This window comes from Camelus dromedarius, chromosome 11 (genome assembly GCF_036321535.1).
Source record: "Camelus dromedarius isolate mCamDro1 chromosome 11, mCamDro1.pat, whole genome shotgun sequence".
Classification (NCBI taxonomy): domain Eukaryota; kingdom Metazoa; phylum Chordata; class Mammalia; order Artiodactyla; family Camelidae; genus Camelus; species Camelus dromedarius.
Window position 1 is genome coordinate 12433085 of NC_087446.1, and position 15807 is coordinate 12448891.

At 41.0% G+C, this 15807-nt stretch overlaps 1 protein-coding gene across 1 annotated transcript; it reads right to left on the reverse strand.

The window, feature by feature from the left end:
* Positions 1–6824: 6824 nt before the first annotated feature.
* On the reverse strand, positions 6825–14998 carry LOC116156478 (YEATS domain-containing protein 4). The gene is given in 8 exon segments (XM_064491522.1): positions 6825–7780; positions 8221–8308; positions 8399–8491; positions 10056–10150; positions 10253–10319; positions 11925–11982; positions 11984–12042; positions 14611–14998. Coding segments are annotated over 8 exon segments (588 nt in total). The 5' UTR covers positions 14662–14998; the 3' UTR covers positions 6825–7703.
* Positions 14999–15807: the final 809 nt, after the last annotated feature.

Here is a 15807-nt window from a genome sequence, read left to right on the forward strand (position 1 = left end):
ACTGTTTCCCTTTATAGGACGTTCAAAGCGACAATTACAATTCAATATAATAGTTGTTTTAATGTTGGTCTGCACAGAGGGCTGATGGGGCATGGAGGGGACCTGAAGTCCGTGGGGGAGAGACAGTGAAAGCTTCCCAGCATGTCAGCTAAATGAGAACTAGGGGAAGAACAGATTTTGTTTTTGTGGGCAGTTGGGTGGGAGACTTGTGACAGGGGCTTCCCACGTTTGGTTCTCCTTCTGGGCACATGGAGGATTGTAATTCCCTAGTCCCTTGAACCTGGGGGAGAGCTGTGTAGCTAACTTTGGTCAATGAGCTGTGGGCGGACATGATGTGAGTCACTTCTAAACCGAGACATGTAATGCTGGGGCAAAATCTTCCAGATTTTTTTTTTAAGGGAGATATATGAGAGATCATGGTATGTTCTGGAAATTCCCTTTCAAGTGGGGAGTAAGTGAAGAGTTTGGCAAGTGGGGGAAAGAATTTTTAAGCTATTCAAAGGGAATTCCATTTTAAATTGTAAAAACTGGCTGGGGAGGGAGAAGGAAACAAGGACTTAATGCCAAGACGTAAGAGGGTGGTGATCTTCCAGCTCTCTTGACTGTGCTCCACTTTGCAGGGGGGAGAAATGACCCCAGAACTTACCTCATCCTACCATTGCTGCTTTCCCGAGAAAAAAGTACTGAGCTTTTAGGATGAAATGTCATTTTTTTAAAACCAAAATTTGATTGGATTCTATACACACTTTCTTGATCATTAGGGTTGTGAATGATTAATATTTGAATCAAAATATGTATGTATCTTTAAATATAAAATCTTTAAATATAAATAAACCAAAGCATGGTGATATAAATAGACATATATGGAAAATTATAATTAAAAAGCAAAAAAGCAGGAACTGAAAACTATGACCCTGACAACAAGGCATCTTTTCAGAACATTGAGTTGATTCCAACTGTTTCTATAAGTAACACTGCATTCAGCCAGGCTTCCTAGTAAGGTACAGTTTAATCAGTAAATCCTATTAATGTGCTAATTTTAGTTAATTAATACAAAATTTCAGTAATGCTTGCTACCTCACTTAGGTGATCTTTAATAATTAATCCTTTGTTGTATATGCAAATGAAATATGTGGAATTATGCACCATTAGCCCACAAAAAAGTTTTAAAAACTTTCATTGTTTTTTTTTTTTTTTGGTCTCTTTGGGGGACTGTAGACTGCAAATCATCATATGAGAAGTTGCTGTTGCAGTCTACAAAGGAAATAATGAATGACCAAGATAGGAGAAGGTAGGAGATACAGAGCCCAGGAGGTAGATGAGACAGATATCAAAGGACCAGAGAACCGGGAGAATTTTTTGATTGCTTGGATCGCGAGAGATAAGGTAGAGGGAAAAAGCTAGCTGGATGTTTGGGTTTCTGGCAGGCCAGTTATGGGGAATTCAGGACAGTGAATGAACTTGAAGGAGGAGAGAGGGGGTAGGAGCTAAGTCCAATTATTAATATGTTGTGTTTGAAATTCAGGTGGATGAGTGTGGTAGGCAGCTGGATCTGCCCTTCAGTCTGCCCTCTTTCTTCCGAGCTCGGAGATCCCTTTCAGCCTCGCTCTCCATCCTCTGGTCTTTGGAGGACAGCTGCCCTTCTCTCCGTGAAGGTCCAAAAGGCCTCAGAGGGGTTTCTCTCAGCTCTGCTGCTCTGGGAGTTTGGGAGTTTGGGATTGGAGTCTGGATTGCTTCTGAGGTTTCCTGACCCATCACCAGACTTTGAAGGTTGGACCCTGGAGAACCCCTGGCGGATTTCCCTCCACTCTCCTGCCCTGCTCCTCTTGCCTCCAGGGCGTGGCTGCTTTAAACCTGCAGACGCTACACGCACCACAGGAGGGGATCTTTTTCAGCATTTCCTCTCTCCTCCCAACCTCCTGCCCACTTCTCCTGAGTAGGACTCACAGGGGAGAGTGAAGGGGTGGGTGCAGACTTGCTCTGTGGCTGGGTGTCCTTGGAATCTTGATTTGTCACACCAGCCCCTATATGTCCAGTAGGTGTTGACTGTAATTTAGCAGCTTCTCCTTACATCCATCTCCGGTGGGTTGGTCCTTCCTTCTGCTGTTTCTCCACTGATAAGAGCAGCTTTGGTCTCTTATTTTCTCGAAACTGCTCTTGATGTTCTGGAATATCTTTGTTTCTTTTCTTTCTATGTTCACTTGTGTCTTCAGCTCTATGAAGCATTTTTAAAAACTGTATCTGGCTTATTAATATGAGAGTGATAACCTTCTATGATTTTCTACAACTAAGTCAGAAGCAGGACTGAAACCTGTTGTTCATCATTTGAGAATTGTGACTTTGCAAATAAGTCTATTTATGGTTAAATGGGTAACTAAGGTTTAGAGAAGAAAAGCAACTTACCAAGGTGAAAAAATGGAGTAAGGGCTGTCTTAGCTCCAACTGCCATAACAAAGTGCCATGGACTGGATGGTTCAAACAAATTAAGTTTTATTTTCTCATGGTTCCACAGGCTGGAAGTCCAGGATCAGGGTGCCAGCATGGCCAGGTTCTAGCAAAAGCTCTCTTCCTGCCTTGATAACAGCCGCCTTCCCACTGTGCCCACGCATGTCAGAGACAGCTCTGGTGTCTCTTCCTCTTCTTCTCAGGGTACCACTGTCCTTGGATCGGGACTGCACGCTCAGGACCTCATTTAGCCTCAGTCATGTCCCTAAAGACCCTATCTCCACACACAGTCACATATGAGTTTGGGGAGGACACAATTCAGTCCATAGCAGCAGCCTGCCTGAGTTACAATCCCGAGATTCCATGGCCAGTCTTTCCAGGGTGAAGACCGAGAAGACAAACACAGGGTCAAGGAGCTCAGAGTCAGGGTATACTTTTAAAAGCACGGGCTTTTAAGTCAGAAAAGCCTGAGGTTCAGTGCTGGCTCTGCTCTAAAGCTGTGAGGTCGCTCTCCTGGGAGATGTGAGCGTCAGATGTGATCACATATGGAAAGCGCCTGTCTGTCTTGATCGCCCCTGTGGGATTTTAATTAATGGAGGTGCCTGAATGATGTCACAGTGCGGCTAATGTCATTGAAAGAAGACTGTATTGTTACTCACAGTTCCTAAGAGGAGGGGGCACATGGGACTGACCATGTCTCCTATGTGGTTGATACATGTAAAACCCCAAGACCAACACTGAGGGTTTATTTAGGATTTTCAGTTTGTCCTTTGGTTTTTTCATTTCATTTTGTTTGGTACTGTTTCTCCATTTACAGCCAAATAGTCTTGTGTCATTTGAAACTTTTGATGTTCAATGGAGGGAAGGAACTGAAAAAAAAAAAAAAATCAAAACCCTATCTGTTCTTGTCTGAGAGTAGGACATTCCCAGCAAGAAGAGAAAGGTTCCCGTGGTTCCTAAAGTCACCAAAATCCACATCCCAGATTTCAGCCCATTTGGTTGACGCCAAGGCAAAAAGGCATGGATGGAGATGATCAATTGCTATTTATGCATTTATGGATTGATTGGCTCTATAGCTATCCTGTGAAGAAGATGGCATCCTTTACATGCAAGGATTTATGCTAATACATCAGGGAAAATTAGAAAAGGCAGGGAACAGGAGTGAGGATATGAGGATATGCTCCAAACCTTCCCTCCTCTAGCTGAGCTCGCTGATCCAGCTGCTCTGGCCATCATGCCAGTGTATCCACTCCTTCACCACCTCCTGTTCCTGTCCAGCCCCAATTCCTGGCACTCGGCTCAGGAACTCACCTCCTTATAGGGATGTATTTGAAAATTCTGTGTTAGTTCCTGGGGCACAAGGGACTGGTCTGGTATCGCCAGCTAACACCCAACAGGGTACCCAGTTCAGGCCAGGAGACACTCCTGGGGCAGCACAATTTCCATTAGGCTCTTATCTCTTAGTACATACACGTATTTGACCAATGTGCCTGTGTGTAATCAATCTCCCAGCACTGGCACGCCATGGAATAGATGCCCCCGACGCAGGCTCTGATACCCCTCATTGGGCCATCCCTCCCCCACATCTGGACGCCCTCTTACTGTGCTTACATCTCTGACACACCGTGCTGGGCCACTCTCCTTACAGGAGGGAGGGCTGACATTTTTTCTGCTGTTTGTATTCACATTCCAAACACCTACAGCAGTGTCTATAACATGATACATGCTCAATAAATATCAATTGACTCTCTTTCTGATTATTTAGTATATTCCCTCATGTTGAGCACTCTGAGATTTTTTCTTACTCTCCAAGCACACATGATTCCAAGGCTCAGGTCTCAAGTTACATGGCTGCAGTGCACACACCAGCCACGGGAGGGCAGCAGAGGGCCCCAACACAGGTGCAGCTTCAGGCTTCAAGGTTCTGGGATCAGTTTGGTATGAATAAACGGAAAAGAGTATGGGTTTATTCTTCTCAGGATACTTAGAGGTGTGTGAAGAATGGGTCAAGGTGGGAGAGAGGGGCTGGAAGAGTGGCAGCTCAGATGCATCTAGATTTTGGACAAGCAGATTTTGGTTCACTAGGCCTGGAGGCGGTGCCAAAGATGCTACATTTCTCCCAAGCTCGCTGGCGCTGTCAGTGCTGCTGCTTCACCAGCCAGTTTTTAGTAACAAAGGAACAGACGGTGCCCAAGGAGCTTTTACACTAACTCTCTTCATACCCATCCTGGGTCTTATTTCTCCCTTCAGGGAAAAAGACATATAGCATATTAATCCCATTGTTCCTTATAGGTGTTCATAGTTTATGGACAAGTCCATGAGCTAAAGACTTGAAATGCCTCTGCTCAATTCCTGGCTTTAGAAGTTACGACCTCTGTGAACTCGAGCAAGTCACTTAACTTCTCTGTGCCTCAGTTTCTATCATCAAAATATGGAAAATAACAATGTTTGATAATGTTGTTTGAGTTTCACAGGTGACTGTGATGCTTAACTTGGTTTCAGTACTACTGCACTGTGCTCTGTTTGCTGTAAGTTAAGAAAAACAATTCATGCACTCAATGCATTCAGGAAACATATTTTCAAAGGTAACTACAAGCAGGACTTGAATGAGGCACAGGTATAGTTACGTATACAAGTGCTTAAGGAAGGGATTACACTTCAGGGAGGTAAAAGCTATGATAAAAATAAGCACCAAATGCTGTTCCCATAGAACAGAGAGAGAACCCTTAAGAGTGAATAGATCATAACATAAAATGGGTGTATGGGAGGGAGGGAGACAGAAATACGTTGATCATAAAATGCATGAGTTCAGAATTCCTTCCTTCTTCTGTCTATATAACTTGGAGTATAGGACCTCAAAGTTATCCAGGAGAAGTGGGACCAAGAGGGCTACCTGGAGCTATAGAGAAGTGCCCATCGCCATCAGAGTCTGCCTTTTCCATAAAGTTGAGTGAACCCCTCCTGAAGCCCCTCAAACCCAGTATTTTCAAGGAAGCCTGTATAATCAGCAGGATCACTTTAATTTGACCATGCAAGTGTTCAGTTGCACCACTCCTGGTGTGTACGGTTTTGACTTGACATTGAGCTGTGTCAGAGATCCGTGAAGATAGGACTCACAAGGAATGGCATCCAGGTCAGACAGAAGCAAGCCCAAGCTGAAGACAGCTATAAATGTGCTTAAAGATCTGTCATTGTGCACCTGGAGAAGGAGGACAAGTTCTGGCTGGAATTCAAGCTGCATGAAGCAGAATCTGAAAAGGGAACCACTCAACTTAGGTTCTTTAGCTATTTGTTTTATGGAAAATAAGATGGCTTGATATTCATAGCACTCCTCCCTTCCCCGTGTGAGTCTCAATTAATGAGCATAAATTTCCCCTCTCACACTTTTCCTACAACATCATAGAATAAGGAGAAGTCCATAAAATTGAGTGCTCAACTGAGAAAAGTGAATTTGACGGTGATGAAAGAAACACTGAAACAGTCCTGGCCAATGATAAGTATGTGAGAAAGGCTTCTGAGAAGTCTATTTAAACGGGATCTCACCTGGATTACTCTTTGACTCTTAGCTTTTGCCCTTTGTCCTTCTCCTTTCTTCTTCCTTGGTCTACAGTATAATAGTAGGAGCTGCAGCAGCCACGCTGTGATCATGAGAACTAAAACTCAATGCTAAACATCTATCTTTTTAAAATATAAAGCATATCCTATACCCTATGTTCTTTTTAACAAAATCAAGTTTGTCTTTCTTTTAACATAATTTCTTTTAACACCTCAAATTTAGAAATTCTTCCCTAACCAGGAAAGACAGTCTTTTTTCTAATTTTTTAAACAGCAGGTTAACTGTCATTAATTAAACTAGAATTTGTTTTGGTAACTGCTATGAAGGAATGATCTAAATTAAGTTTTCTTGCCGAAAGCTCATCTATTGTGCCAATACCATTTACAGAATTACCTTTTTCTTCCTTACGGATTTGATACTGTTGAGAAAATAAACTGAAAATAACACAAAACATGCAACTTACTGATAAAAGCTTCCCAAGGTTATAAAGCTCCATACAAAAGCTTTAACAAATCAAAATTAATGTATAGAAAAACCTTTTTATAACACACATTATTTATATTATACATAAATGTATTAATATTAGTTTTGTTGAAAACACAAAAATGTGGACACTTGAATTTTAAAAGAGAAGCTTCCTCTAAGAATTGGCCACATTTATGGGAGAAAGAAGATCCATAATGGAAAGAAAATGACCAGTAACAGATTACGGTAGCATATTGCTTCAGACCTCGCAAAGTGATCACATACGTAGCTGCTTTACGTTCACAACAAAGTAGACCAGGTAAATACTTTTACAGATGTAGAAACTGAAGCATAAAAATTTCAAATGAGTGTGATTTTAAATTTTAAACAACTGCCAAGTGACAAAATTACAATCAGTATTCAGATCTTTTAACTCCGAGTCACGGGTTTCATGAAAATACAAACAAAACACTATGTATAACCATTAATGGTCAGACAACAACCTCTTTCTCCTGTACATTCTCGTCCCCAACTCCCATTTACTAGATCCCTTCTCCCAGCCTACAAATAAACTGGTCTATTTCCCCCGGAAAACACCGCCCTCTTGACCTCATATCCTGCTTCTGCTACTGCTTCAAGGACTACTTTCCCTTCACAGCCAAGCTCCAAGACACAGCTGTCCACTGCACCTGTCCCCAGTTTCTCTCATCTCATTCTCTCTTGATCCACTTCAACTGACCTTCTGTCCTGACTGTTCTCCTTCAACTGCCCCCATTACAATCACCAAGGACCTCCACCTTGCTGTCACCCATTTCCTGGCTCATCTTACCTGACTTCAGAGGTACTGGATACAGTTAATGACTATTTCTTGATGTACTTTCTTCACTTGGCTCTAGGATTACGTGCACCTAGCTTTTCTCCCTTCACACTCATTTTTCTTTCTTAATTTCCCATGTTGGTCATCTTCATAATCTTTAAGTGCTGAAGTGCTGGAGTGCTCAGGGCTGTCTTGAACTCTTCCATCTTTACTCACTCTTTTGATGATACCATGTGGTCTCACAATTTACAAATCCATCTCTGTATTAACTTTCAAATTTTTATCTTTAGCCCAGACCTCTCCTTGAATACCAGACTTGGGGTATAACTCCCTTCTCCCTTCAAACGAATGAAAGATCAAAGAAATAACCGAAGGAATGGTGACAAATATCAACACAGGGTTGGTAAACAGGTTTCATTTTCATCTTGAATGCCAACTGCAAATGACAGCCAATAGTTGCATGAAATCCTGTGCACTGGATTCTGAGGCCACATCAGCTTAGAGGGAAAATACACCATGACTGATTAGCAGTGAGGCATTCTGGTTTTCACCATCTCAGCATTAATATAAAACTATATAAAATTAACATAAAACTGTCACAGTATAGCAAACTATAATAATGTTATGCAAAGTTCTTCAAACCAATTTTGTGAGTAAACACTAGTAAAGAGAAAATAATTGACTGACAGGTTAAGCAAGATTAATGAAAAGCTATGTTTAAATGTAATTAGTGAATAAAAGGCAAACAGTATTTCAGAGTATGTGAGGGGTCTTTACCATTCTGAAAGCAGGCCTACTTTGAGAACCATCTAAAACATCCTTCCTATATAGCAATACATATTTTGCCTTATAATTTAATAGTCACTAATCATACAATCCTTTCACCATTAAAGAATACATTATTTTTCAGGGTTAATTATGAGCTCATGGCACTTACATTCTGTTTCATGCTTACAGGCGCCTAAGGTAAGCTGACGAGATGTGGTTAATAACTGTTGCATCATCGCTGCTGGGTCTTGAAATATCTAATGGGATAGAATGAAAAAAAAAGCCCAATAACTTCAAAGTGTACCATTTAAGATGCTTTACAAACTCTCATCATTAAATCTGCTTACCATTTCATCACAGAACTCTGAAACCACTGTCTTCTTCCCCAGCATTGCATTGGTGTCTGACTGAAACAGCTTTAATAAATGATACAGGGTTACCTGTGAAATAAAAACAGACATGGTAGCTGTGCAATGGTTTTCATCATCATCATGAGACATCATCATTTCTGTAACTGATTTAGTAAACATACCATATTCAGGACCTTGTCTCAACAACTTACTGTGGCAGATCACCAAAATTCTCTGTACTTTTATTCTTCTATTAGGTATTACTATCCATCCACATCTACTAACTACAAATGTTTTGAAGAGGGTAAGGATCTGTTACAAAACATCTCTAGAGAGTGACTGTATATAAAAGTCACACAAGACACAGCTATGGAAGTTAAACCGGGGAATCACTAAGACATGAAGTCTTTTAATTATACAAGTGAAGTTAGATTAACGGTGACAGTTACTCTGTGAAGATTAAAGTTTACAAATCTACTGTGGGGAAAAAAGATTTAATACTTTCAAAAGGAATGACCAATATTAAAATGCTCACTGAGGGCAAGATAATTTCTCTAATGTAACAATAAGATTATTACACAAATAGTATAATAAACAAAAAGTTACTCAGTGCTAATTCACTTTGGCAAGAGCAACACGTCTTCAAAATACTTAAAGACAGATACAGCTAAGACATCAAAGGAAAAGCTTTGTAGCACGATGTGCGATTACTTGAGCAAAATAAAACCTAGCTGGTGAAACATCAGAGTTCATGTTGAAGCTGCAGAAACCTATTTAGAACCTCAAAGAATTTTCCAAAAAGTTACCTAAAATCATTATAAAGTGTATGCATCAAATGCTATATTTAAAGCAGTGTGAGGTCTAAGTGGGGAGGGTATAGCTCAGTGGTAGAGCATGCGCTTAGCATGCCTGAGGGCCTGGGTTCAATCCCTAGTGCTTCCGGTAAATAAATAAGTGAACAAACCTAATAACCGCCCCCCCCCAAGAGTGTGAGGTCTGAATGCAAATACTTGGGCTCAAAAACCAGCTCTGCCACAATCAGCTCTGTGTTTTGAGCGTGTGGCTTCATCTCTGAGCCTTCGTACCCTCATCAACCCCACAAACTGCTGAAGGGTCAAAGCGAAAGCCTGAAGGGACTTTTCACATTATCAAGTAACAATCTGAAGAAGAGGTCAAAAGATGAAAACATCAGTGGTTTTAAATAAGGATTCATGAATAAGATATAAAGCTGCTAGGACTGATGGGAGTTTGAAAAAGCAGTAAGACTGTTTCAAGGCCTTTTAACTAAAACACTGGATATTCCCATTTCAGAGATCCTATGGACTCAACCTGTTTATTACTAATAACCAAAGGATACTAATGACTTTTAAACTTTTTGATGTAGTAAGCATATGACTGCCATGATTTCTTTCAAATAACTGTTCACACTGTATCCCTTCCTTTTATACTTGAAAAATGGAAGAGTTTTGAAAGGCACTTCACTTAAAAATGAAAAATCATAACTCACGGCAAGATACACCACGCCATAAGCTTACATAGAGTATATCTGAATAACAATGCCAACATATAACAAGCTATTCATTAGATACTGTTCCATTTTCACAATTACTAAGAAAATACCCATTTTACATTTCCAAAGATTAGCATTACTCACAGGTCTTTCATTAGGATCAATGAAAAATATTTTGATGATTATTTCAAATTCACCCCAACCTGTTTCAGTAATTTCATATGGAGGCTTTGTAACAACTAAGAGAAAGAAAACATAAAACAATTATAAATTGTAAATTATTGATACAGTTTCCCAGCTCTTTTTAAATGTATGTGTTATGAATCAAAAAACTACTGTACCTCTTAAAGGATTGCCATAGCTTTCATGTAATTTAAATTGCATTTTCTTCACATACGCTTACATACCCTAAAATACAGAGGAATTAATTAGTTCTGCCATCCACATATAAAACTGGGAGAGAAATACTCTGAGTATATATACTAATTTTATAAAATATACTTCCCCTCAAATTTTATGGAAATCAATTTTCTAAAAACATGAATTATACCTCAGAAGTTTTTTTTATTTTAAATAAAGGAAGCTTGTGCTGAATTTTCATAACTCATAACGTATAGAAAATTACATGTCCCTAACTCACTTATCTTGCAAATCCTGTTTTTATACATCTCTGTAGACAATACTCAAATCAATTTTGATTTTTCCATGAAACACAGTACGTTTCCAATAATTTTAATAGAAATAACCACGTAAACCAAAGCAAATCTAAGAACTAAGCAACTTCAAAGAACAAAACTACACCATACAAAGGTCAACTAAACTAAGCGACCTAAAACTGCTGGATATAAAACCCCTCCTTTTCTTAATTTTATTGTGAAGCACAGAAACATATTCATTAGTTCCTGCACATAAAAGGGATTCTCCCTGTGAAGATGGCCTCTTCACAAATAATTCATTATAGAGAAATAGGAAAACGCAAAACAGAGTAAGTCACATTCAACAGTAATGTTCATTAATCTTTTTATTTGCTGCCCTCAGTTCAGTCACGGTTCTGCATGGCAATTTAATGTGTGGCATATTGCCCTTCCTCTCATTGACCTCTACATTTGTAATCCCTTAATTTATTAAATGTGGCTGAACATACTGTGGGGTTACATGGGGAGAAAGTGTATTTCAGTATTGGAAGAAATTCTGAATGATAAGTCAGCATCTCCACCCTTAAAACTTATAGAATTATTTTGAATATTTATTAAATTCATTCACAAAATGTGTCCCCTTGATAAATTAAATGTATGTCCAAAATTCTAGTCTCCTACATATAATCCAAAGTGTTTGAAGCAGACTGCCTTCATCATTATCGAGTTGTGAATTTACCCCTGAGCTATTAGCCACCGTTTTCATCTTTTAAGTAACACCTCGTCATGACATCTCTAAATGATTTTTCAGACTTTCCAAACAGTGACAAATGATTACAATGATAACATAAATTCTCAGTAGTCTTCTTGCTTCCACTGTGTTGGCTCAATGATAACTGAAATACAGAATGAAGGGTTTTCAATAGTTCATTCACTCAGTGCGTATTTGCTGAATACCTACTATGTACTGGCTGCATTCCAGGCACTGAAGATTCAGCAGCAAAATAAAATTACCAGCAGCTAGATTACATAACAGTTTTGTCTTTCATAATCTCTGGTCTTATTATCAAATTATCACCTAAATTTACTGTTCCTGAAACACTTGATTATATACTAGGTTACCTTAAGGTGTGGTGATTGGAAGACATACTGAGTTTCTAGCATACTTCTTGTTACCATAACTTAATTTTAATCAAAAAAGTTATTTGGAAAAATTGATTTCTACTAACAATTATATGAAGATGACAGCTTTTACTTTATTCCTTCAACTTGTTTATAATGGGTCAATTTTATTATTAGGCTACTATAATATTACAAGTTATCTTCAAGCAAAACAAACTGTAGCTTCAAAACAGTTTCAGGAAAAACAAGTACCTACCTCATTTCTATATGGCTTCACGTATACTGTCCACTGATGGGTGTGCCCATCCTCCTCTTTTCTTTCCAAAATATCGAGCAACATTACCATAAACTATTGGTTTAACGATAGTAACCCCCTAAAAGAAAAATAATTTCAATACCAATTAATATTGTATTGTTACCCAAATGAACAGAATGAGAGCTCTGAAAGCTTGTTTTAAGGAATGGCAGGCAGTCTAACAACCCAAGTTTGCTCCAACCATGGATTCCCCTCAACAAATCAATTCCAGACAATTATCCTTATTTCATATTATCATAAATAACACTAGATTAATTACAATGTTCCCATTTTGAAAATGTCTATTTAAATCATGTAAAGTACTTTGAGAGCTTTTTTGTTTTTTTAAGAAACAGAAAAGGGTCTTTAGTGAAAAACTAAAGTAAGGTCTGGATATGGTCATCAGTTTTGACTGCCATCACCTGCTGGTAATGTCCTTCGTTCTCATCTTACAGCAGTGTTTTCTAAAGCACAGCACAAAAATTAAAGGCAGTTTGGAAGAGGATTTTAGGTAGAATAAGGGCAAACATTTTCCCTTTATTACTGATTGTGTTTACTTTAATCTGTATTAGACAAACCATAACTATAACTAGCAATTCAAACCCACAATTTCAAAAATCGTAATGCATAGGAAAGGGCTTTAAAAATTGACAACCTGTTAAACATTACAGTTGGATTCAGATAATGATAAAGAGGCACTTGGATGACTGAGCTTGGTAAACACTGGATGATGGAATGTTTGCTACTTCTGTGCTCAGTTCCAAGATGTACATACATGTTACTCATCACATCTGGTAAGAGTAAAAGGCAGTGAGTTTTAACAGATTATGACGGAAAGAAGAGAGAAAAAGTTTCAAGTGAAGAGAAAAAGCTGAATGTTGCACATGAATCTGAGATCAATTGTTCAACAGTAATAACCTGAAGGTCAAAGAGCAGATACATCACACGTAAGAAGTGCTGGGCCAGTGTAATCAGCGGTTAGCAAGAAATGAGGAAGAGCGGTGAACAAATGGGAAAACTTTTCACTTTGAGTAGATAATTCACAAATAAACCCAACACCTTTTAGCCTAAAATTAGTTCAGAAGAAGGGAAGCAGTTTGGATGCGAACTTAGAAAATCCCAGCCAGTGCTATTGGTATTTTTGTGATAACCAAAGTTGGGGCCCCAGCTCCAAGGCCTGAATGAACACACAGAAGGAGCACTGCCATGCTGAGTGGCTAACAGATCCTCTAGCTGCTACAGCGTTGCTAGGAACTTGCAGAGTTCCTCAGAACACCCTCTACCTGGATGAACTTTAACTAAATTGTAAAAAGATGCTTACAAGCCCACATAACAATCAGCAAGGAGGAGAAATATGTCCCATATTTTAAAGTTTTACATGACTAACTCACACCCGTTTTTGGTGGAAAAGCTTTGAGGACTACAGACCTGATCTCAAGTCATTTTGGATTTGAAAACTTTCAGAACCCAACATGATTACAAGTAGAGAAAGTTCTGTAAGTTTGTCTCCAAAATCTAGCGTTGTAACACTTTGTTCAGCAGTACTTTCTGAATCAATCCAAAACCTGGCCCCAAAGCATGGGCAAATGTATATGTTAATGAAGCTTATGGCACTATGAATTTTACCCGACATCTCTCTCCCCTTCCATTAAATTTCGGAAGCTTTTTAAACTTTCGAAGAACTCCCACTTTGCAAGAAGTACTAAAGCACTGTGTATGCTAATTGTATACATAGTATAAAATCACATGAAAACAATGTAACATAGAGAAGAGATTGGTGCAAAAGTGGGTGATTCCTTTTTAAAGAAAAATTTCCTTTCTGCGATCAATCAAAATCAGAAGGGGTAAAACAGGTGTTTTATCGGAACCAGCTGGTCCTGTCGTAAAAAGTTAACGTGCCAGGGGATGTAAGTGGGAGGAAATGTGTCACAGTGTCAAACACTACGGTAGGCTCTATGATAACTTTTACTAGAAACAAAGAAGCTAACATGGACTCAATGTTCCCTATGTGCTGGGCAGTGTTACGTTCTTTGCAGGCCTTGGTTAGTTTTTCGGCTGTAGCTTTCGGGCTTTATGAACAACATGAACGTGGGGACGTTTTCTGAACTTTTCTTCCCTCGGTTCTTCAGTTGCTTGTGAATACTGGGGGGAAGGGGGGTTTGATGCTGCCTTTGTAAGGTTGCTATAGGGTCTGAATAAGAGAATCGGGTAAAGCGTTCACCTACTGGGCTTACTCAGTAAGTGAGTATCGAAAACTTGCTACTGTTACTATTCTCACAATAGGTGGGCACCCAGACCCCCACCCCGCCCCGGTTTCCAGGTGACCTGGGCTGGCAGCGGAGGAGCACCAAGCCGGGACCTCCCAGCCCGTGTTTCTTGGCAACAATGTCCAGCTCTCCCCTGGGCACCACTGATGGTATCTGATTTTTTGGCGGGGATGGAAGGAAGGCGGCGACGCGCGAGGCTGGGGCCCAATGAAACCGTGATGTTCCCTCTGGGGCTCTGACTCGCCGTCCTCCCGGAAACCGCGGTTCCATCCCGAGGCCAGAAGACGCGAGAGGCAACCAGCGGGCCGTCCCCGGCCGCGCAGGGAGGAATCGGGGCGCGAGCGCCTCTCCCGGAGCGGGGGCGCGGGCCGGTCACTGACCTTCACTCTCCCGCCGGAGTCAGGCCCAAATTCGGCCATTCTCTTGAACATATTGTCCTACGGAGAAAGCCGCTGCCGCCGCCAGGGAAAGAGACCGGGGCCGGCGGGCTCGCCGCTCCCCTCAGAGGCCCCGCTCCTCCCGCGCGGGCCCAGGAGGAGGGTTTCTGGCTGACGGAGGGCGAGTCACTGAGGCTCGGGGCGCTGAAGAACCGCCAATTCCTCACGGCGGGCGGCTTCCCGGAAGCCCATTCAGCCCCGCGCCGGTGGAGAGCTGAACCCAAGTGGCGGTAGCAGCGGCAGCGGAGCCGACGGCGACGTCGTGCGCAGGCGCCGACGAGCTCGCGCACGCGCGCACACTACGCACACTGCGCACGCGCATGGGGCTGCACGTCTCGGTCGTTTGAGTCTGAGGAGCCCGGGCATCTCCAGCCAGCCTGTCACCGCCACAGAACGCCTAGCTTCCTAATGACCGAGAAATTGGCTTTTGGAGGCAATACCTCGTCATCGCCAAAGCATTGCAATTCTAAAATGAAGTTCGCGAAATCTCAGCCACCGACAGCTTTTCATTGTCTTCATCCAGCCCCCTAGACCTCCCAGACTTCCAAGCTTGAAGCGCTGATTTCTTGTTTTATTTGCTCCCCTTTTCGTTTCCTTTCTACCTTTTCCACTCAGTTTAGATTCTAAGGCCCGTAACGTGACACAACCGGCCCCTCTTTGCCCTTCTGTGGTTCTAACGGCTTTGCAGGTTACCGCAGTGCCAAATTAATGATCCCCAATTTAAGCGAAGTATTAAGAGGTTCGCCCTCCCTTTCCTTCTGTTTTAAACTAGAAGCTATTCAGAACTTTTCGCTAGTCTCTTCAAACCGCCAACCCTCTCATTCTGATCAGGTGACTTGGCATCTTACTTCACGGAGAAAACAGACCTCCGTGCCCCCAGACCTAAATACGAGCTTTGGTTTGCCTGATATCCACCCTCCCTTTCTTCTCTTCTGTTCAAGAGGGAATCTTCTACTTTAAAATACTTCAGTCTGTGTTCTTGATCTCATTGTTTCTTGTTTTCTCAAGTTTTTGGCCCCATCAGCCATCTCCACTCTGCCCTGGGTTGCCACAAACCTTTAATTTGTTAAAAACAAAAACCAGTATCTGCAGGAGCACCATAAAGTGAAGCACAGCAAACTGTGAGTTTCCAAACTGAAA